At 42.8% G+C, this 24,552-nt stretch overlaps 1 protein-coding gene across 4 annotated transcripts in view; it reads right to left on the minus strand.

Moving 5' to 3' along the window:
• Positions 1-2,852: 2,852 nt before the first annotated feature.
• Positions 2,853-24,552, minus strand: part of ELAVL4 (ELAV like RNA binding protein 4) — a 90,375-nt gene continuing 68,675 nt past the window's right edge. For 2 of the 4 annotated variants that reach the window (XM_040231210.1, XM_040231209.1), the window contains exons 4-7: positions 12,616-12,769; positions 10,545-10,770; positions 8,875-8,913; positions 2,853-5,803 (exon numbers count right to left, since the gene is read on the minus strand). In XM_040231210.1, coding sequence (XP_040087144.1) covers positions 5,476-5,803; positions 8,875-8,913; positions 10,545-10,770; positions 12,616-12,769 — 747 coding nt within the window. In that variant the 3' untranslated portion in view covers positions 2,853-5,475. Of the gene's footprint in view, positions 5,846-8,874; positions 8,914-10,544; positions 10,771-12,615; positions 12,770-24,552 lie in introns of all 4 variants that reach the window. The other 2 variants (XM_040231207.1, XM_040231208.1) reach the window with 2 other exon arrangements.

Consider the following 24,552-nt stretch of genomic DNA (forward strand, 5'->3'; position numbering starts at 1 on the left):
TTCCATTTAGAAATCATGCTCTGGCTGTTAATGCTGTCTTATCAGATCTGATTTTTGAATTTGCAGATGAAAGTAGAAAACCCCATTTCCTATTCAACTGTACAAATGTTTGCCTCTTGTGTTTGCATGCATATGTCTGTTAGGGAACAAATGCCTAGTGCCTACAGAAAGTCAGGACAAAACAATTTCAAGAACTGGGAGTTTCCTGAATCATCTATGGTAAAAGGTGATTAAGTGTTGAACTCTGACAAGGATAAAGTAGCCAGACCCAAATACTGACTAAGCAGGGGCCCCAAGAGGCTTTATGAGTATCAAATATGCTTTCAAATATTATTCTTTGGGATTCAAATGTTTTATTTACAAATGAACAAGTAATGATTGATTTTGATGAAAGAAATTTAAACAGGACCCTAGCTGATGAAAACTGCTGGCTGCAACTATCATTTGGTTGTGTTTGATCTTTGGTAGCAGATGTAAGTAGTTTTGATGATGGTGGTGATGATGCGGGCTGGTTATGGACACAATTTTGTGTTTTTTTGCCTTCTCTTCCTATCACGTTGACAGAAGTAATACTAAGTAAATGCCTTCAGTCTTCTCTGGAATGCAATTTTTCATCCAAGCAAAACATAATGTACCTAGGACCTGAAAGAAATTTAATAATCTCTGCATTCTTGTGATTTGTTAAACCTTTCCAACAAACACCTAGAGAAACTATACAATGTTTGCCTGGAGATTTGAGGTAACAGGCTTACACTTGCAGTGAGATGGATTTTTTATTAGATGTTAGGCAGACAACGTTGTGCTGATGGTGGGAAGCATTGCTGAGAGAGTGTATGTAGAATACCCTTCTACGGATATTTTAAAGATCTATTTAAACACCTACAGCTACTTGTGAAACTTTTGGAGGTCGGGGAATGAACTGTTTGAACTGGTAAGATTCCATCAACTTCCAGTATTCCAAAATAATCTATCCATTTGTTTAAAGTGCACTAAAATGACATCTTTAAGGAGCAAGGGTGGTGATGCTTGGTGATAACTATCATAGGCTTGGCAGCAACATTTTTGGACCCTAGACACACATTTGTGAAGCTCTGTTATTCCTGGGGGGCAGTGATTAGTTTGAATGCCTGTTTTTCTTCAGAAAAGGAACATAGGGTCTTGCCTTTAAGATAAAACTAAAGGAAGAAACTTTAAGTATGTGAAGTTCAGGCTGACTTGGAGTTTTAATATTTAGTGTGGTTAATTAAATCCCATTCTTTGCCCTGAATTTAATTATGCTAACCACTGAAGTAATTTAATATAATAATAAAAAAGGAGGTAATGAGAAATGGAGGTGAATCTTGACTACTCCTTGCTTTGGATCAGTGGGGGCATTTCTTCTTCCTGTGTCAGCTTGTGGATGGTGATGTGATGTTTTATGGAGTAATATGAATTTTCAATTAGTGAGAAGATGCAAAAGAAAGATAGTAGATCATCAGTGAATGATCATATCAGGAAATCACTAAAATGCTCATCTGTAAAGTTCAGATCATATTTTAATATGACTTCATGATATTTTAGGTAGTCTTTTCCCCCTAGGCTGAGCTTAAATCATGTACTTTATACACAGTATGAAAAAGTCTTTGTTTAGGGTTTCTACTCAAAGGTAAGAAAGTCAGATATTTGCCACTTCTAAGCAAAAATTCGGAGAAGGCAATGGCATCCCACTCCAGTACTCTTGCCTGGAAAATCCCATGGATGGAGGACCCTGGTGGGCTGCAGTCCATGGGGTTGCTGAGAGTTGGACACGACTGAGCAACTTCACTTTCACTTTTCACTTTCATCCATTGGAGAAGGAAATGGCACTCCAGTGTTCTTGCCTGGAGAATCCCAGGGACCGGGGAGCCTGGGGGACTACCCTCTATGGGGTCTCACATAGTCAGACACAACTAAAGCGACTTAGCAGCAGCAGCAAGCAAAAATGAATTTAAATAAAGAAGTGATCTTTCTTGTCACTTACAGTAGAGACGGTCTGTTTCCTTACTATTGCTCAAGCTCTGCCATCTCAAAACTGAAGTGTGGTGCAGGTCTATCAGACTTGGATTCAAGTTCCAACTGGGGAACTTTGCTGGTGGTCCAGTGGCTACAACTCTGTGCTCCCAATGTAGGGGTTCCAGGTTAGATCCCTGATCAGGGAACTAGATCCCACATGTCGCAACTAAGACCTGGTACAGCCAAATAAATTATATTATTATATATATATATATAAATATAAATCCCAACTGGAAATTTGCTAGGCATTTCAAGTTACTTAATCTCTCTCACTGACCTCAGTCTTGCCATCTGTGAAATGAGGATAGTGCTATCTCCCTCTCCCAGATCGCTGTGGGACCAAGGGAGGGAACACAGACGGCACCACATAGACATAATAGATGGTCTGCAAATAGTGACTCCCTTTCTTCTGCACAAGTCACAAGTACGCTTATAAATGAATAACAGACGCTAATGGATCATAAAGCCAAACACAATGCCAAATGGCTTGTTATCAACCAGGACAGTGCTTCTGACACTTTACCAGTGATTCACTTGGGAATCTGGTTAAATATAGATTTGCATACAGCCTGAGATTCTGCATTTTAACAAGCTCCCAGATGACGCCTATACTGCGGGTTAAAGACCACACCTTATAGTAGTGTGGAACTAGGGCAATGACTTTTGAATACTGAATTGACTTCGAGAGACTTGGCTAAGTTGCAAAACAGAATTTTACTCTTTTTCGTTTAACAGTAAAAATATTGGGGAAATCTGAAGATGCTACCAAAAAGAAAAAAAAACATGTGAATAAACACATTTAAAAATCTGGGAAGCTCAAATCCATTCTACACACTTTCATTTATTGTCTGGACAATAAAGTACAAATAATTCAAACACAACAAGATTAAGGAAAAAAAAAACATTTACAATACTTTCCCTCAGAAATCATCTAAACTAGCAAGATTAACATGAAGTCATTCATTATAACTAAAGTATACAACTGCCTGGTCCTAAGATTTTTTTTCCTTTTTTTTCCCCCAAGAGTGAACACGTTATAGAGAAGAGATGTTGGCATGCCTTTCCCACTAATGCTTAGCAAATGCATCAAAACTTTGCTAGCAAACTGCGTTCATTCATAGCAGGTGATATAAAAAGGTTTCTCTGAATGTTGAACGAGTGTTCTCTGAACTGAAATCTGATTTTTTTTTTTTTCTCAAAACCGAAATGAGGAAAAAAAATAGAAAAAAAATTTCAAGGAGGAGTCTATGGTGCAGCCCTGGTTTTTGTTATCTGCCTACCACTACGACTACTACCACAAAGTTTGCCTCTTCAGTGTGAAAACAACAGCTCTGTCTACATGCACTTAGTGGGTTCAGCATGGGAAAAAACGCACAAAATAAGCACAAGTTATAAATAACCATAACGTTTTATTACCATTAAGACTAAACTGGTATTGAAAAGATTGTATATAACAAGACAAGAAAAGCAATAGCAAATTTAACTATCAACTAGATTATGCATAGCGAGTAACTGTTTCTATTACCCAGGGAAGAGCATGAACCCTTGTATTTTTTTGTTTCGTTTTTGTTTTAAATATATAACCGTACAAAGCACAAACATACTAAAATGATCAGTGCACTGGACGTGGGAGAATGCTCCCTCAGTCATTTTGTTCCCTTAGCTCTGTTTTGTTTTCCCCAATCTGAATTACATTAAAGGAAAGACCCAGTTGTTTTTATTTTTCTACTGTGCAGTAAGAAAAAAATATTCACAACAAACATGACAATATATCAAACAATAGTTCTACACAAGTTACCTTGATACCTCTTTAACTGTCACTTAAATATCATAAGAAAACATTTTAAGACATATACAAACAAAACTAGCCAAGTGTTACAACTTATAATAAATTAACCCAAAGAAAAAATAACTTTATATATATATATTTATATTGTATATACACATACACACACAACAGAATGACACAATAATATGCTTCTTCCCATAGTTTAAGTAAACAAATACGTAGTCTAGCCAATCTAGCTATATTTGATCTCGGCCATAGGCATCATCACATCTGCGATTAAATAAATAAGTGTTTCAAGCAACATAAACAGTGTTTCAAATGTACCAACACAGCCCAATTCTATCAGCATGGGCTACAAAGTGAATTTGAAAATTCCTTAATGAATTTAAAGCAAATGTATCTTTTGTTTTCCTCTCCTAAACACATTACATTTAACTATGATACTAAGATATGTAAATAATTTCGTAGCACCTACTGCTCAAACTAAGGAAGTTTTAGATTGAAAGGAAAATTAATCTTTTTAATTTTTATTCTGCTGACATCCCATACTGATGACTTAAAGAAAAACTGTCTTTCAACTCATCTCCTTGCTTTTGGGTTTTGACTGTGGGGAACTGTGGTACCCTGGGTAGAACGAACACTCCTTTCCCCTAGTAATTAATAATTTTTTATATTATTATTACATGCTATGAAAAGATATGAAGATCATCTGTTTATAGCCCATCCTTCAAAAAACAGTCTACGAATCCAGTTTAAAACACACATCTTGATCTCTAAAAAGTTACCAGTGCAGTATGAACGCGACAAAGTTGTCAATTTCCCCTAAATTAGCCAGTCAAAATATTTTTTTCTCAAATCCAGATTCTCTTGTAAAAATTCTTTATATTTTATAAAAATAGATTTTTCTTGAAACCCATTTTCAGCAAAGAGACCACCTCTTTGGCAACAATGTTAATGTTATTAAATTGTTAATGTCATCAGGTATCCCCCTCGCCCCCATCCCCTAACAGAAGACTGTTTTTAGTTCACATGATATAAAAGAAAAAAGGAAAAATAAAAAAATTTGCAAAAGTTTTTTAATTTTTGCAATTTTTATTATTCCTCTTTAATTTGTGTGGGGGTTTTGTTTTGTTTTTTTTTTTTTTTCACCAATCTGATTGGATCAACATTTTGACAAAAAAAAAAAATCTTTTATTTTCTCTCTTTGAATCCCATTGCTTTGTAAAAATTGTTTTATTTTTATTATTTTTTTTTGTTTTTTGTTTTTCTTCTTCAAATGAGCGAATGGTCATCTTAAAAAGATCCACCTTCAAGGAAGGTAGTAAAGTTAGCTGGCTGGGTAAAAATCCCTGCACGTCGCTATCTATGTATATATAGTCAACAACGACAGCTATGAAAGAACATTCAATGCATCAAAGGTATTTTTTTTGTGTTTTTTTTTCTTTTTTTCTAAGCATTATAAAATCCTTTCCTGGTACACCTCAGGATAATCCAATGTTTTAATACTTAGGCAACACTGGCTTATAAAGTCCATGGTTGAATATAAGCCTCGAAAAGTTTGTCTCTCTCTCTTTTGTGTGTGTGTGTGTGTGTGCACGCGTGTGTTTTGTTCGTATATATTTATATATATAGTTTGATAGGTAGGGATGGGAAATTCAGGACTTGTGAGCTTTGTTGGTTTTGAAGGAAACTTGCAGCACTCGGTCCCCCAGGCGGTACCCGTTGAGGCTGGCGATGGCCATAGCTGCCTCATCGTAGTTGGTCATGGTGACGAAGCCGAATCCCTTGCACTTGTTGGTGTTGAAGTCGCGGATGACCTTGACGTTGTTCACTGCGCCAAAGGGGCCAAAGAGCTGCCAGAGGACACTCTCGTCAGAATCAGGGGACAGGTTGTAGACAAAGATGCACCAGCCCGTTCCTGTGTGACCAGGGATGTTCATTCCCACAAGGCTTGTCATCCCATCAATGGTGATTGGAGAGAACCTGGGGGGACAAGCAGAAGGGGGGACTGGTCCAGACATCAGTCTGACCGTGGATAACACACAGATGCACAGACACAGACACGGGGCAGAGGGCTGAGTGAGTGTTTGCAGGAGAGTCTTCAGGGTTTAAAAACCAAAATGCAAAAACTAATGTCTGCAGCATTTCTTCTGATGGGAACAGCTAGACTGGCTAAGGCATGTAAATGCCAAGAGAAAATCCTAGCTCAACTCCTAAAAACCAGGAAGAACTCTCAGAGCAAGGCTCTGTCACACTATCACAGTATATGTTCATGGGGTATCCCACCCTGACACTCTCCCTCCCTCCCCACAGTAGACAGTGAACTCTTCATAGAAGGGGCCCTACTTCATCCATCCTTTCACTCTATTTATTCAGTGGAGGCCATACAGGAATCTCACAGACATGACACATAGAAAACACTCAATAACTGTTTATTGGTTGAATAGGTGAATAACACTGGTAGAGGTCAATGCTTGGGAAACTTTTTTTTTTTAAGGAAGTTAAGGCCCTAGAAGTGCTCAAGTCCACCATCTTTGCAGTCCCTTGACTTAACAATCGTTAAAGATCTCTTGACATTATTGAGGATGGAGATACATGAGAATGAATAGACAGGACTTGTTATTACTCCAAAGGGCGGCTTATGTTTCATTTAGCATTTATTCAAGAGAGTTCCAAAAAAAAAGCCCTGAGCAATAATAATAAAGGTGATCACTCCTTGATGCTATATTATCTGGAATTCATTTCTAAGCGTCACAGGAGTGAGATTTCAAGTGGTTTGTGCATTTACATATCTTGAATCGCTGTACATTAGAAAAGCAGGAAACTGTTATATGTCCTATTATGACTACTTTTGTATTAGGCTTCGAAATCTTCTCAGTTTTCACATAATCTTGGAAAGAAAAACAATCCTTCAGATACTATTCACTGTCTGATAAAATATGTATGTGATTCATGATGGATGCATCAGATGAAACAATTAGGTTACCAGTGCCTACAGCAGAAAAAATATTTGTTAACATTTTACTTATATCAAACTTATACAGGTATTTTGATTCTATACACTGACTAGTATTTGCTTTTCATTTGGTTAGTTTTTTTTTTTTTTTCCTGAAGAGAGGGACAGAAAGAGAGGAAGCAAAAACCAGGGAAGAGAATGGATTAAGTGTCATTTAGGACTGTTTTAAAAATAAGCATATATCCATATACGCATAGGATTTGAAAGCCCTATGAAAGAATACTCTGTATCTAACTAGAATTTAAATAATCACATGGCTCCTGAAAATATGCTAAACATAAAAACTCAACAGATATTATTTTCAGTATTATTCACTAAGTCAATCTTCCCTCTTACTTAAAAACAAATTAACAGGACAAAACCCAAATCATCATGGTGTGAATTCTTAGAAGGGCAAATCCATATGTAATTGTTATTTGCATTATTTCTGAAGATTGTCTTCTCAACTTTCTCTCCTCCAACTAAGTCAACGGACCTCTTTCTGTTTATAGGTAGAGAGCAGCTAAATATTATAAAGCCAAAGTCAGGGGCTAGCAAAGAGGTTTCAAGTAGACCCTCAACTGCAGGTGGTAATGCTACCTGAGCACTTTGGTAGGAAGGACTCTGGATCCAAATCTGGGCTTAGGAAAAGAGAATGCTCTTATGGACTCGTGATGTTTAACTATGGGTAGGGAACTGGAAAAGATGGCAGCACGTGTGCTGTCTTCCCTGACCTCATCTGTATATAAGCATCACTCTCTTCAGAGTATCTCACTAAGTCCGAGAGGAGCAAAGGTATGGGACAGAGCTGGGAAAAATGTAAAATGTGTGGGAACAGGCAAGCCATGTGCCAGATACATGGAGGTAATTCACAGTTAACCTCATAGGGGCTGGGATTGCAATTCGAGAGTGAAGTCTGCAGTCAAGTTACTTCCTCTACTCTGTGCCAGTTTCCAGAGCAGGAACTGGGCTGGCCAAAAAGTATGTGTGGGCTTTTCCATAAGATGTTATAGAAAAACTCAAGCAAAGTTTTTGGGCAACCCAATACTTATCCTGCACAGCCAAGTGGTAAAAGACTTGCCTCATATGGGAGTATGATTCAGACTCCTCATGACCACACTTTTTTCCCTTGACAGTAGGAAGCGGAATTAAAGTGTGCAGCTCTGCAGAGCAGGATGAGAAAGATGCTATGTCCCTGGCAGCTCAATAGGGCTTTTCAAAAGTACACATGGAAGTCTCATGGACACAGTGACATACAGCACCCAATTTGCAGATTCGATTTTCAGACTAGGTCTGGAGCACCCCTGTGACTACATTTAGAAAGTCCCCCAAACTTTGACTCTGTTTGGACCCTCAATCCCACAAAAAGGTTTTAAATAAAAGAAACAGCAAGTTTAAAATGCACATACACATATAACCAAGGGAGGACTGATAATTACTGCTAAAACCTGTAACAAAAGAAACCTCTGGTTGAGGTGCACACAGATACACTTTATTCTCAGGCTGTGCCCTGAAATGAACACTGAGGTGGGGGCAGGAGTCATAAGGTCACCCACGCATTTATTCATCCTTTGGCCAGGGCTGGTAGTCCAGAATCTAATTTTTCCACTGGTAATCATAAGATTGTCAACCATGACAAGCAAAATGTTCTAATTTTGATTTGCTGGAATCTGCCCTCTTAACTGAATCTTGGCATCGCTAATGCAAAACAGTTGCCTTGCAAGTTTACAAAATCAGCTGGCAAAGAGTCACAGCTTTCCCTCTTCGGGGAGCTGTTCGAGGACCAGATTATCAAGGGCTTGGTAGCTGTGGCACCTGAACCGTAGGAGAAACCCACCTGCAAATAAAAGAAAAAGTGAAACACACAAACACACTGAGTGCCCTAAAAGAAACAAAACCAACTGAGGTCTGAGAGTAAAAAAGAGTGTGACATGCTGGTGGAAGAAAAAGGAAGAATTAAAAAAAAAAAAAAGTAAAGTTAGTGAATTAAAAAAAAAAAAAATTCTAGCCCCAGTCTGTGCCAACACGGACATCTGGCAATCTGTGGAGTTTTAATTACCTCTTTACGCCATAGGCCATATTAAGCAAATTGTCCAGCCTGCAAAGAGAAGGAGGGTCTCTGGGTTAATGCCTCACAGATGGCAAGATCGCTCAATGGAACTATTAATAAGAATGCTCCATTTTCAAAGAAGAAAAGCTCAAAAACTTTCCCCAGTGCTCAGGAGCCTATCCACTGGTAGTTTCCCCTTTTCCTACCTAAAGTAATTCATGTTGAGGTCAATGCTGGAGTTTAAAGCAAGTGTCTAAATGAACCTTCCTTTATTTCAAGGTCTAAATTAATCTCACTCCCCCCCATCTCTTAGAACATGTGTGGATATTATTTATGTTGTGTGTGAAATTTTTTAAAAAGGGACTGATGGCTTCTTATGTTGTTCACCTTTTATTTTAATGAAATTTGTGAATAAAGGTCTCTGTTATGGATTAACAATACATGCACACACATCATGCCTATCAGAATGGATCTTTCTTAGTAGCCTGACTACTTTAACTAAATCTTCTTACCATACACATTTTTGGACAGGAGGGAGAGTTCAGACTTTTTTTTTTTTTTAAACCAGCTTACTATTTACAACCTGAAAGCACCTCCCAGCAAATTGCCATTTTGTTACAATCTCCTTCATGTTCAGTATCTTACTCAGGGACAAGCTTTTCACATCATGGGGCAGTAGTAACCATAGTTTCCACCATTAGAAGCCTGCTGGAAAGGCTTTTTACATAAATACTGCATGTGCTCTCACACAAAATAAAAATTAAATGACTTGGACTCTTCATGAAATCATTACCCGTTTCATATTCAGGGGGCATGGGAGGACACTCAGAGGCTGATTTTTCTCCTCTTTGTGGCCAGATGGAAGGGCCTACTATCCATGTGATGTGTGAAAAAGAGAAAGACCCTTTCATTAAAGGGAAGTCAGGGCATAGGTCAACTAAAATAATTATTTAGAATTATTGTGGGTAGGTTAAGAATATTCTTATCTCTTGCACAGTAGAGACTGGTCAATGTCAGACTGCCTTCATGGAGAGATATCTGCCTTTCAGAAATGTCTCAGGAGAAGGAGACCGTCTCACTGCACCTGGAGCTTCCTAGGGGTTGGGTACCTCAGGGAAATGCTAATAAGGTTTGGACAAAGTCTGCCTCCTTGCCTTCCCAAAGTCTGCTGACTTGATGTCAGAGTGAAGTTAACACAGAAGAGCGGATCTCCCTACCCAACCCAATAGAAGAACCGGCAAGAGAAAGAGGAGAGCAGACCAGACCACTCCCTTTGGCAAGGACATGCCTCCTGGGCTACTCTTTTCTTTGACTTCATTAAAAGTCACTCACTGCCTTAGCCTTAAGTCTAAACTGCTGAATGTAGTCCCTTATCTGTGATGAGCTCTTGTTGAAACTGAACCTTCTTATCTGGTTAAATGTAGAAATTTGTTTCAATCAAAGAATCTGAAGTTTAACCACAGTCATGTGCTAGTTTGAAAGGGGGCTTAGAAGCGCCTCCAGGCCCAGTCATCACATTTTACAGCAGTGGAAACTGAGGCTCAGGGGGAGTGTCCCACTGTGATTCCAGGGGGCAGATGTCCTCACTCAGCCACATCCTTCAGGGCCAAGGGCTTCCCTGGCTCTTGCCCAGCTCTGTACTCGTGTAGTAGGGCTCTTGAGCCTGTGGGTGCACCTACCTGAACCTCTGAGCCTGGTGGTGAAGTGGGCCAGGGTAGCGCCGGTTGGGGGACTGGTATAGCTGGGAGAGCAGGGCCTGGCTGGACTTCTGGCTGGGGTTGTTGGCGAACTTCACAGTAATCGGTTCCGTAGCACCGCTGGGCTTCTGGCCATTCAGGCCTTTGATTGCTTCTTCTGCCTCAATCCTCTTATCAAATCGGATGAATCCCACCCCTCTGGACACTCCTGGGGAAAGAGAAAGAGCCTTTGTAAGCAGCGAACAAACCAAACTGGTAAAGATCCCCAGGAAGTTATGGGCTGAGTCCCATTGATGTTTCTAGGGGAGTCAGTCCACTTGTGGGGCCAGGGCTGAGCCTGGCTTCCTGAATCTCTCTCACCCATCAAAATGCATCTGCCTGCCTTTTTTGCCATCATGGCTCTGGGCTGGCAATTCCTGCCTACAGAATACAGGCATATTTCACGTCTGTCCCTTCCTGCCTTCCTCCACCATCCTGCTCAGCCCTCAAGCCTTCCTTTAGTTGCTGTAACTGATCATCCGCTGTCCAGTTTCTAGACCCTCAATGTGCCCTCCATACCTGGCAACTAAGTAATCCACTTGAAAGCAAACTCTGACCATATGATACCCTTTAAAACACCTTTTATACCTCTCTGTACCTTTTCTGTTTTTTGTTCCCTACTCCAATGGCAGAAAAACAAATGAACAAAACCCATAAAAACCCCTTCCATGGCTCCAGGTGGCATACAGAGGAATTCCAGACTTCTTGGCATGGCATTTAATGCTCCTGATGATCTGGTCCCAACTCCCTGTTGAACCTCATGTAAGCCAAGCTAACTGCCAGATAGTTCTTGAATATGCTGTGTTCCTCCTCAACTCCATGCCTTTGGGTATGTCCTATCACCTATTCTATGGGATATATCCTATCCACCTAGAATGTTCTCTCTCTCTTTCTCACTGGACAGCCTCAAGTCCTTCTCTAAAACTCCATTCAAACACCATCCTCTTGATGGAGACTTCCCTTCCATCAGTGCCTACCAGGCACAGCACACCTTCTCCTGAGCTCTCCTGGGGCGCTGGGCAGCTCTAGCTGGTACTCATCACACTGTGGTCTTGTAAGGATGGGGCTGTGACACCTTTGTCCCTGATCTCTGGTGTCCCTCTGCATAGCATCTGGGGCAGAGCTGCCTTCGGTGAGGTTTGTTGCAATAATCAGATGATAAACACACGCTAAATGATTCTCTTGGTGGTTCAGATGGTAAAGAATCTGCATGCAATGCAGGAGACCTGGGTTGGATCCCTGGGTCGGAAAGATCCCTTGGAGAAGGGAATGGCAACTCACTCCAGTATTTAGTCTGGAGAATTCCATGGACAGAGGAGCCTAGTGGGCTACAGTCCATGAGGTAACAAAAAGTCAGACATGACTGAGTGACTAACACTCTCACTTTTAAATGACTCTCAGGGGGGTGTTTTTAATTAGAGTAGGTGAAAACCTTCTGTCATCAAAAATGCAACCTGGGTGCCTTTCTTACTGAGAGGTGATGGCAGCTGCTTTTCTTTATGATAGCCCAAGAACCACAGGATCCAATCCTGGGTTATCCCTGCACTGCTACTAACTGGACAGGTGTCCTACTTTGGACCTCTGTTCTCTTACCTGTGAAATGAGCCAGTTTCAGTTTCCCTTTAACTCTCCAGTGCTATCAGAGCAGCCAGAGCTATGCACAGAGGTTCTTTTCACATGCAAAAGTAATGTTTTTTGGTTGAGGGTGGAAAGAGTTTGAAGGTCATTCAGCCCCACTCCCAGCCTGATGGCTGAATCCTCGTTACAACTCTGCCAAGTAGTTTAGCTGCTGCTGGAACCATTCCCATGATGGAGTCCTTCTACTTCCCAGGATGGCCCATTTTAAATTTCAGCAGTTGATTGATAAAAAGTCTTTCTTTTAAGTCAAAAAGCTGTCTACTTGTGACCCATATCCGTTTCCCTAAGTGAGCATTACCCCTCTGCTCCGGTGGGTCACAGGGCACCGGCTGGTGACACTGACCCAAAGGAAGGAAATAGCTTAGAAATACTTCACCTGTGACTTGATCAACCAGGATTCGTGAGGTGATGATACGGCCATATTGTGAGAAAAGCTGTTCCAGTTCCTTCTGGGTCATGGTTTTGGGAAGGCCGCTAACGTACAGGTTAGCATCCCTGATTGAGGCAGAGCTCGGGCGGGCATATGAGACCTAGGAGAAGGCAAGAGCTGCTAAATGCATTACAGGCAACATCCTTCAAGTAGAGACTGAGTCCACAACCGAGACGACAGCCCCGCGTCTATCATTCTAACTCACAGTGTCAGTTCAAATAACCAACTCTGTAGTTCAGATTTTTAGCTGTGCTTGTACTAGTAACGAGAACCAGGAGAACAGCAATAGAGGAACAAAAGGAGAGTGGATGATAACTTAAAACAAATGCACAGATAAGGGTCTCTAAGTGCAGAACAAATAGCTACTGTATGGCAGCTGTTAAATGCAGAACAACCCACGCATGGAGTTCTGAAGATTTACCTCCTGGATGTGGGTGTATAGATGATTTACTGTATCCAACACATAATAATCTTTGAATAAACCAAAAAAAAAAAAAAATCCCCATAAAGCTCTGCTCTGCAGGTTTTTCCTTGCCACTCCCAACCCCCAGTCCCTTCTTGAACATATAAAAAATGACCAGGTTCTCTGCAAGATTTTTTTTTTAATGTCCCATCCTTTGTGTTGTTCCAATCAGTTCCCACAAGGCCTGCTCTCGCTGAATGACAAAGTGCTGGTGAAATGGGGCTGAATGAACATCTGCTTGCGAAACTAGATATGTGACCTTGTCATAGCATCTGCAAGAACCAGTTGCCTTCGAACTTGGAAGCAGAGCAGCTAAAACCACAATAAACAAAAATGAGGGCACGATGGGAAGGAGGGAGGAGAGGCCAGTGGAGAGAGACGCGAGCCTCTCCGATGGTTATAATAAGTTTGACTTTATAAATTTGTCCTCCCAGATCTCTCAACTGCTTTTTTTTTCCTCCCCAAAAAGCTAACACAGAAGTGTAAACAGATCTGAAATTCCATCTGCAAGAAGCCAAATCTGTAGCAGTACACATAAGCAAAGCAAACCCCAGCAGTCATTAATTTTAGACTTTCATTTACTTATTTATTTTTTTAAGAAAACAACATCAGACATTTGAAATATAATTTACAGCTAGTCTAACAAAAGCATTTTCCTGCTAAAGCTATTTCTGCGGCGGTTATGGCTCAGAATAGATGATGAAAACAGTCATTTCAGAGCACATCTGACAATGTTGGACAGGAAGGGACCTATATGCCTTAGCGTTTTTCAGTTTTATTTAATTTGTATAAACAATTCACAGGACCTGCTAAGACTACAGGGGTGAGGGAGTGAGTGGGTATGCTTGTGTGTATGTGTGCTCTGCACACACGAAAGCATGTTTGTAAAAGGAATTGTATGCATTAAATTGGACCTTTGGCATTAGAAACTAAATCTCCATCAGTGAAGCAGACCTTGCCTCTCAGAATGGGTCTAGCAGTGAATCCCACAGAGCGGCATGAAGGATGAGTATATCCCCTCACTCTATCCCTTTCCACGCAGAGATGCCAGGCCCTTTATGGGTTCCACACCTAAAAATAGATGTTGACTCAACAGATAAAATGATGCTAGTGACGAATCTGCCTCGCTGGCCTCCTACTGCCAGTGGAGTAAGGAATCCTGTTGGCAGCGTCTACCTCTTCCAGAAACTCACGTGTGGCTTCTGTAGACTCCTTCCCAGCAAATGGACGACACGCAGAAAGGCCTTTGCATGGAAGGTCCTTGTGTGTGCATTTAGGGGTGAGGACTGAAAGACCATGTGACTGCCAGAACAGGGCATCACTCCACATAAGGTTGTCCTACCCTGACCTTTCAGGTTATAACCTAGCAGAGCTATTTTTCTTAGGCATGAAGAGGGAGCGGTAGGGAGAAGGAAATAAAAACATCACAGTGATATGTCTGTGGAAATGAGGGTCACCCTTGTCTCACCCCTGCTGATTGCTGACAAATTAATTATGTGAATGATCTTCATGTTCCCCCAAAACATACGTCCCCATCTCCATGCTTTTGTTCATAGGGAACATTTTCCCACCTACTTCCTCAGCTCCTAATTGTATGGCCCTTTTAAGGTCCAGCTCGAACGCCACCTTCTCTAGATAGCTTTCCCTAATTTTACCTTCTCTTAAAAATCTCCCTGGCAGTGCTCTTGATGAACTGCACCCATGGTACTTAACCCATTCTGACCTTGATTCTCCACCTCTCTATCTAGTCTGCTGATCTTCTTGTGGTCACGCGTTGTGTGTGTGTGTCTTATTCATCTCTGTGGTTCTAGCTCCTTACCCAGACACTCACAGGGTGCTTAACATCTACTGAAAGAGTGAATGAACACCCACAGATCATAATGAATGACTTGGGCATTAATGGCATGTCGGGTTAACTGCAGCTTGAGTTCCTCCACTTAGGGGGATCACTGAGAGTTAAGCATCCAGAATCATAGCTGTGTTTATTGGCTAAGCTGTGAGCTAAGAGATAAGTCTCCTATTCTCCAGGGTCTGGGGTAAGAAGGACTGAATCTTGTTCAAGAACTAGACTTAGAGGCCACTCTTAGAAAACATTTCCTAAAGATCTACTATGAGCCAGGCATAGTGCTGTATGCTGGGGATACACAGCAAGCAAGAACAGGCATGGTCTCTTGCCCCAGTGGACTTCCGAATTCAACGGGGGCAACAGGCAACACCACAGCAGGTACTCAACAAATGAGCTGCACAGAAGAATGGTGCACAAATGGACCAGTTATCATAGCGCCACAAGATGAGTGCCATTCCAGGGCTATATGGGGAGAGACAGGTGGGGAGACAGGTGTACGACAGTGTGTGGTGGGGTCAGGGAACCATCGCCTGATGATAACTCTCCACTGCTGTGAGGACAAAAGAGATGATGGAGGTTAAGGGCGTAGGGCAGTGCCTGTCTGCCCCATCAATGCATAATGGATAGTGATGACCTTGATCCTCTTAATTCTGGGCAGCCAGAGCTGAGGTACAGGGGGGAGCAGGCTGGGGACAGGCCTGCTAGGGAAAAGGAGCTGGCACAGGAAAGTTAATGACCGAACCAAAATCGATTCCCCAAAAGAGGATTCTGACAGAGGCAGAATCTCAGCTGGGAAGGATTACCACAACATACTCCAGTCCTAGCCCAGCAACAGATCTCAAGGGTGAACAGCACCTCGATCATTCACCAAAACCTAAATCCTGCTTAATTTTTCTCTTTTATTTGGAACTTTAGGTTTATCATTTCTCTTAGTCCTCTATCCTGGAAACCTGCAGAAGTGAGAGTGGGCAAAAATAACAGAAAAAGGATCTTCCCACATTCAGTATCCAAATGCTTGTCCCAGTATGAAAACTTTTCATGTTTCTTCATACATTTATTAAATCCTAACTGAGTGACTACAGGTCTCAGGCCCTTTGTTAGGCTGAAATATTTCTAAAAACATTGTTGACTTTTAGCTCCGTCCTGACGTTTAGCACAATTGCTAGTTTATTAACCCCACTAGAACCCAGGGCTTCCAACACTGGAAGTGCCCTAAAGAACCCTGAGTCTCAGACCATCGGGGTCTTGCTCACTTCTTTCATCCAGAATCTGAAGACAAGACTGGCATTTCTATGCCTGCACCAATCTTGCTCTGGATCTCAGGAGCTGGAATAGGGAGACCACTCCTCTCTCTGGGGAAGGGCGGTCCAAAGGCAGGTGACTGTACAAATGATCTTGTTGGAAGATCATGTCACTCCAAACTCCCTCTCCCTTCCCCCTACATGCTTACAGTTACTCGTACTCTCTACAAGAGGGACAGCAGCAGGACCAAGGTGGGATCGGCCCCTCGCCACGCAGCACTCACAGGTACCTTCACCTGCTCACAGCTGGGGCGTGGCAGGAACAACACGGCCTGGGGAAACATTTCCTGAATCACCTGGTAACACTGTGGCCCTCGTCTGACCCACCATGGAACAGAAAAAGAGGGCGCTTGGAAAGCATGGTAAAGACATGGTCTTGAGTGCTACAAGGAGGGTGAGATGAGAGGAAAGGGGCTTCTTCAGGAAAACACTGGTGTAGAAGGTGAGCGTTCACTCATTCCCCTCTTTCTTGAACACTTACTGTGTGCCAGGCCCTGTGCTGGGAGGGTTTTTTCTTTAAGGGTCTCACAGTCCAGTGATGAGAGTAAGCAAACAGGTGGAGAGTGCAATGCTGAGGGCTGTTCCCGCCAGGGGGAGACTCACTTTCCTTCCACATGGAGGATGCCTCCTGGATAACGTCCAGCTCCTTTGTACCCCTGTATCCCCTCTTCTCCAGGGAAGTGGCGTAATGGCTCTGAATAGGCTTTAATAAAGGGAATGAGCATGTGAGCCACAGACGCTGCCTGCTTCCTCCCTCCTGGGAGCCAGATGCCAGCTGGAAGCCCACTTTCTATTTCCAGTTTTATGTTCTATGGGAGTCAGCTATGCTCTCATGTGGGGAGTCCTATGGGGTCCAAATTACCCATGACATAGTATATCAGTTTGTCAAAGCATGCGGTTCTGTGTTAAGAAGTTCAAGGTGTCCACAGATGCCATTTGGGCCTTAATCAGTAATAAAGAACTTAGGGTTCCATAGTTTTTCTTTCTGTCTTATATCTCAATTGGCTTAAAACTTGGATGTAGAAAACAGGGGTGTCATTTGCGAGCTCCTTTGAATTCCAAGGACCTCTAGCATTGACTGGATGTTTTCATGAGCTTGGTGTTCTGTTCACAAAACTGTTCATTTCCACAACCACAGTTCACGGTAAGTGGTAAGGGTGACAAGTGATAACGGTGATCTCAGCAGAATGCATTATCTTTGAAATTTGTTTCATAGAAACTTGATGCTGGAAGTGACCTCAAAAGTTCAAGGCAGGATGTAAGACAGTTGGCCAACCACCTTAGACATTTCCAAGGACAGGAAGCATCCCATGTAATCACTGGCCATCACTATTGGAAAGTTCTTCCTTCTGCTGCGTTCAAACCTCTCTCCCAAAGCTTCTAACTTCCTATTTCTATTCTGGTTCCACACACTAGCAGCATCCTTCCTGTCCTCATCACCCCTTATCTTGTGGGTCTCACTGATACATCATAGTTAGAGCATCAGACAACTGTATTTTGAGACAGATCACTCCAAGGAAGCTCTCATTTATGTTACTTTAACAGAAACAGAGCATCTCTTCAGCAATGGGAAAGAGACAGAGATTAAGACCAAGGGTTTTGTAGAGAGATGTAGTTTTGAATCCTAATCACTTACTAGCTGTAAATGGTAAAGCTTGGGGTAAGTCACTTACACTTTCTGAGCTTATCACTTGAATAACCTAGTTTGGAAGCTTCCTAATAGAGCTAATAGAGCATTAAACAAGCTAACGCATATATGATTCTTACGCACCATGCCTGGCACATAGTAAGTGAAAGTGTTAAGCTGCTCAGTCATGTCCAACTCTTTGAAACCCCATGGACTGCAGCTTGCCAGGCTGCTCTGTCTATGGGATTTCCCAGGCAAGAACACTGGGAATGGGTTGCCATTTCCTTCTGCAGATGCCTGCCACACAGCAAATGCTCAATAAATAAGGCTTTGAAACAACTGCTGTGTACTTAGGCCTGATGCTAGACACTGGCGGTACAAAGATGAATACAACAGCCCCTGACACGCAGGACTATTAGTCTAGCAGAGGAGACACTTATTTCAGAAGATCAGATTGCAGATTTTCCCCAGTCTGTTGTAACGCAGTACTCTCTGAGTGAGCAGAAACTTCCCAGAACAAACACATCCCTGGGGACATTCATTCCAAAAAGACCAGAAAGATGGCAGCAGAGAACAGACTGTGGTGCTTCCAAGGCCTTCTAGGAGCAAACCCTCCCTGGGACCTCTGATCCCACCTCCGGGAGTAGGGAGAGAAGAAAGCAGCCAGCCAGTTCCTAGAAATGACAGTTTTGATTGTGAGAATCAGCTTACTCCTGTGCCTATGGCTACAGCCCTGCCCACAGACAGGACAGGTGTCTGCTTGTGTGGCCCCACACCTCATATTTACCCCACCCACCACGTAGTATATGATGTCCTTCTATCAGGGGCAAGACCTGATGGTACTGTTTCTAATGAGTTCTTTTTTTTTTTTTTTTAATACTTATTGGCTGCATTGGGTCTTAGTTGTGGCACACACAATCTTTGTTGCTGCGTGCGGGATCCTTTTAGTTGTGGCATGTGGAATCTTTAGCTGCAAACACTTAGTTGCAACTCATGGTATCTAGTTCCCTGACCAGGGATCGGACCTGGGCCCCCTGCATTGGGAGTGTGGAGTCTTAACCACTGGACAACCAGGGAAGTCCCTCTAATAATTTATAATTGTGCTGCTTCTTCCTGCTCAAAACCTTCAGTGTTTCTCCAGCACCTTGTGATGGAAGCTCAAATCCCTTACCTGAGCATCTAAGGTCCTCTGTGATCTGGATCCACCTCTAATCTCCTACTAACACCTCTAAGCAGCCTAAGCCTCAGTTCAAACAAAATATCTCTGTTCCTGCTATCTGTCATCCTCACGGCAAAATGAACTCCTTCCCCTCCTTCCAGGCTCAGACTGAATGCCACTTCCTCCATGAAGCCCAGGCACAAATGCCTGCTCTCTCCTCAGACTCTGCAGATGATACACATTTCAATGACAGTAGCTATCACACCCTCCCACCCATCACAACCATCCGGGCTAACATTTCATATCGCCCAAAGTAAGAGCATTCTGGTGGTCTCTGCAGACTGTGGCATCTAGTCTCCAAGCTTTACAGAGGGCAGGAACTCAATAACATTCTTTGAACTGAAACAAAGAAAATGTGTAATATACTGTATGGAACACATTTTAGCTCTTTTCCCAGGAACTGACTCAGATGTAGAGAAGGAGCTAGAGGGACCCATGGATATGAAGTGAATCCAACAATGTCATGAAAGTATTTGGTACACAGTAGACTGGATAAAGACTTCTTTTAAAAAGGGGTGTGGTGATAGAATTCATGTGCCTTACAACTTCTTTTTAAAAGCCCATCTAATTATCAAGGGGGATTACTTGGTATAAGCACCTTGTGGTCTGCCTGGTGGTCCCTGGAAGGGAGAGAGATGTGCTAAAGATTTCATGGCCTGGTTAGTGGAAGAGCCGGTCTCAAACTCAGGGCTTAAGACACTGAGTGTCCTCACTAAATTGCAACTTCCGATTCTCATCATACTGGTAAGACTACTGTGGCCTCTTGAAAGCTCCATAATACTTTCCACTACACAAAGTGAAACTCAGATTCATTCTTCATGTATCTCTGAAACATGCAGATAGGGAAAAGTCTTCCCCTCTCTCTATGTAATTCTTACCTTGGGGTAACCCTATTCACTATCATCTTCATTCTGGGAAGCATTACTTGAGCATTCCCTATAAACCAGGATTACCTATAAGTGAGATATTATTAGGTCCCTTTTCCGGACGATAAATTCTGACTCAGTGTGACAAGTACTTGTCCAAAGTCACACAGCCAGCACTGTGCCAGTGCTGGATATGACTCTGGGATCTTTCCACTACGCCAGGCTAACGTGGACAGTGAAACAGAAGCCATGTACTTGGCACAAACTGCTACTTTCCTTGGAAAATTACCACGCTGGAAAGATCACGCTATAATATTTTATTAGCTATACTGGTAAAGTTGGAAGGAACCATTCTGCAGATCAGGAAATAAGTCCAGAGAATTAAACTAAATTGTCCAAGGTCATTGTAGTAATTTTTAACGGAGCTGGATCTGACTCCGTCTGAACTCAGAGTTCTTTTGAATGAACAACAAAGGGGAAGGGGAGAGGGGTGTGGCTCTATGACCTTTGACAGACCAGCTGGTTTGCTCTGGGGCTTCACGGTAACCACAGAGAAATGATCTTTTATTCTCCAGGGCCACTGATGTTCTAGGCCAGCATTGCCCAAGAGGACTTTCAGAAAAAGTTCTAGATTTGTGCTGTCCAACGTGGTAGCCACCATCTACATGTGGCTCCTGAGTACTTCCAACGTGTCTAGTGTGAATGAGGAATTGAACTTTTCATTTCTTTTTAACTTATCAATTTAAATTCAAATATAAATAGCCATATGTGGCTAGTGGCTATTATACTTGACAGAACAGTTCAAAGTCCAGAAGCAACACAAAGTTACAGCATCTTAGAGCTACAGGGGCCCTTTAGGATCATTTGGTCAGACTCCAGTCTGGTATAGCAGTCCCTCTAAGCCATCCCTAATGACTCCACACGAATGTCTCTGACAGTCAGGGACTCACTAGGACCCGAGGCAAATGACAGACACAAAGCTTCTCTTCTCAGATTCTGGACATGCAAGATTGAGCTTCAGAGTCACTGCAGACTTTTTTTTTTTTTTTTTCTCTAGAGAATGGAAGAGCAACCACTGTGGGGTGAATATGTGAGTGCACGACCATTTGGCTGTCTTCTTCATTTGCCTCTGAATAAGCCTTACAGTGTCTGGTCCTTTCAAAACACGGAGCTGAGAATGGGACACAAGACACCTGGGATGGGTTGACCAGAGTAGACCAGATAGGACCACTGCTTCCTGGGATCCGGAGTGGACAATTCTCCTAAGACAGCTCACATCACATTGTGGAATCTTTTACACCCGTAGCTAGTTAAAGGCCCTAAGCCTCATTCCACATACTGTGAAAACCTAGGTGTGCTTGTAACCTGTACCTGCCCAGTCGTCTTCTGTCTCCCAGACACAGGGCACTGTGGATGACCTTTAAGATACTGGAAACATATGAGCCTCACTGACTATATCTCCATGTTTCCAACTCCTATACCTGTATCTGAAATTATTCACTCAGAGCAAGTTAACAGGGCTCTGGGAAGCAAAGCAGCTGAAAAGAATCTATCACAGGAGAGAAAAGGGTCCGGTACAACTGGGGTAAATGGGTCTCCCAATTTCACTGGTGTTGCCACCCTCTCTCTTCACTCCTTGGGGATTCAGTGATCCAGCTGCCCCTGCTGACCTTGGCCAGGAAGCACTCCCATCCTGGCTCTGACTACAGCCATAATGGAGGAGGAGAGACAAATGCCTTTTTATTATTAATGAGACTGAGGGAGGTAGTCTATCATTTCTGGGTGGGGTGATATCCGTCAGCAAAAAATGATCTGCTAACTCTCCAGGAGGCATTAAGGGCAGTGATAGGAGAAATAATTGCTTATGCCGAGTGCAAAGAAAAGATGCCTCAGCGGAATGGAGGTCTTTAGCGAGGCAGGTGGATTGTGGGCGGAGGGAGGGAGGCGAGGCTCCCTGATGACCCCTGGCAACAGAAAGAAGCAGGAGGGGCAAACGGGAACCTGTGAAACTCAAGTGTGGAAAGATTCCCCTGGAGGCACCGTTAGTGCTATTAGAAGAAAAAAGCGAAATGGGAGAAATGGCTAAGGTGTCGGAGCAAGAGAGGCTGAAATAAAGGAACTGCTCTCCTTCCTGGAGAAAAGAGATTTTTTTTCCGCTTCTGAAAAGCCTTCACTCACACACCTTCCCCTCCTCTAGCCCTGCTCCCTCTGGAACCAGGCTGCTGCCTCGTGATAAAGCTTCCTTCTTACTCTCTCACCCTCTCTCCTGATGGAGTGCCAACTCTCCTGGGTTCAGGCAGAGTGGCAGGAGTAGGCTTTGTGTCCCCTCAGCCAAACCTAATCCTGAAATCACTCACACCTCCAGTCTGCACAAGAGCTGTGCTCTGGGAATGCTGTCTTTAATGCAGTTTCAGAATTTGAGGAATAGCTGAATGCAAGGATTAGAACAAGAAAAGCCACAAAAGCATTTGTGAATGTAATACAATGAGAAAAGGAAGGAAACAAAAACGTTAACAGCGTTGAGTTGGGAATGGCTGCTGTTGCCTTCATCAGATGATAATGAATTTTCCAAATTATTTATAAATAAGCCTGTTTTGCCTTTAAAATGAGTAAAACAAAGCTCCTAATAGAGATGATGAAAAACCAAAGTCTAAGGCTGACAAAAACTTAGCATAACAGCCCGCAGGCCTCTGGCCTCATTCGTCAAAAACCCCAAGTGACCTGCCACTGCCGGGTGAAATTTCTTGGAACTTCACTTTGACTGGATCCCTCCTGTGCTCAAACCTGGTGCAGCCTCCTACTCCCGCCCCTCTGCCCCAATCAAGTGGGAACCCCTGCAGCTCCGTGGCCACCCCCACCTCCCTGCATTGTGTCTCCCATGAGAGCGGAACTTCCAGAGGCAGAGCACTGAACCCTTCTCTAATCCTGTTTCTCAAGCTTGGGTTAAAATCCAAACAGGTGTCTCACTCCTCAGAGCTTTAGGATTCCAAATCCTCAAATTCCATTTTGGATCACTTTTTACTGGAGGTGGTCAGTGTCACTTGTATATCAGCCCAGACTTTTGATAAACATATCCCTCTTTGAAGCTACTACAGAATCATCTACTTTTCTTTGTTCCTAATTCATGCAACAAAGAGCTGGACCCACTGCAACTGCATTCTTAAGAAGCACTAAGAAGGGGAGTGCTTCTTAGTGAGAAGCTGGAATAAAGAGTAAATTCAGAAGCTGTTTTGTAAAGCCCACAGGGAGGTGCAGGACTGGACTGGCGTCCACTGTGAGGTTTAGGGGATACTGGGAATTATTTTCCAGAATCCACAGCCGTTTAACCCAATGCTTCTTGGAGTCTAAAGTGATCTCTGTTGGAGAAAGTGGGTTATGGGGAGCTAAACAACACTTCTGAGGCCCTAAACAGGGCAAATTAACTTCACTGGGTTTAGGGTTGAAATGCTGAGAAAAGACCCAGTTTGGGGTCTTTGGGGCTAGTCAGTGTAAATAACCCCTTGGTCCATACCCTATGCCTCTCTGACATACATGGATGGAAGACCCTCCAGGCACTGTCATCTCTGGGTCAGCTAAGGACCTACTGCAGGGCCTGGAAGGGAGGGGTCTGAGAAGACATGATCTGAAGTCAGGTCTGTCTCCAGAAGGATGGCAGAAGCCCCGAACCGCAAATCTGTTTACTGAAGAACCTAGAGGAGCCACGCAATTCATCTGTTTGCTTTTTATATCTCCTTCCCTCGCCAGTGAGTATAACCCATGTGTGCACAGAACCAAATACACACCCACACACTCACAGAATACATGTGCCGCTGAGCAAGCAGGTGGTGTGACATTCCAACACAGGCGACCTATTGCCAGAGTTATTTTTAACACATATTTTTCTTACTCCAAATCTCACTTACGAACTGATCCTAGGTAAGTCTCTTAACCTCTTTGGGCCTCAGTTTCCTCATTTGTATAAGGGAGAGAATCACTATTTTAAGAATCAGAGCTGATGTGTATAAAGCTTCTAGTCTTTGGGAAGCTTCAAGGGTTAAATATTACTAAGCATGAAATATAAAGGAGTTAGATACCATAAACACTCAATGTAAGGTATCATTACTATCATTACTATTTCCTTTCAAGCTCATGCACGCCTATTAAGTAACTCCTGGAAGACTCACAGTATCTTTGGATGCTAACTCAGCTCAATTGCTGGCCACTTGTGTGCCTTTGCACAAGTCACTTCATCTCTGAGCCTGATCTCCAGAGGGATGGGGACCTGGCCACTTTCTCCCACTAAAGAAGTTATGATTCAAAGAACAATTCCTCTGCAGTCTCATGTTTGCAAGCATGTACTAGATGGTTCCAGGGAGATCTTGGTAATGCATACTTCCAATGAAGATACTTGTTTCTTCCTGATAGGCAAGTTATCTGCAGTCATCCACATTACTTGGAGGGGATTACTTAATGAAGCAGTTTCTTTTTTCTGCTTTGATGCTGTGTCTGCACCAAGACTGTATTCTCCCTGAGCACAGAGACTTGGTCTCGCCCTCCATTGGTCCTCAGTATTCATGCACAG

This window comes from Oryx dammah, unplaced genomic scaffold (assembly GCF_014754425.2).
Source record: "Oryx dammah isolate SB20612 unplaced genomic scaffold, SCBI_Odam_1.1 HiC_scaffold_28, whole genome shotgun sequence".
Lineage (NCBI taxonomy): Eukaryota > Metazoa > Chordata > Mammalia > Artiodactyla > Bovidae > Oryx > Oryx dammah.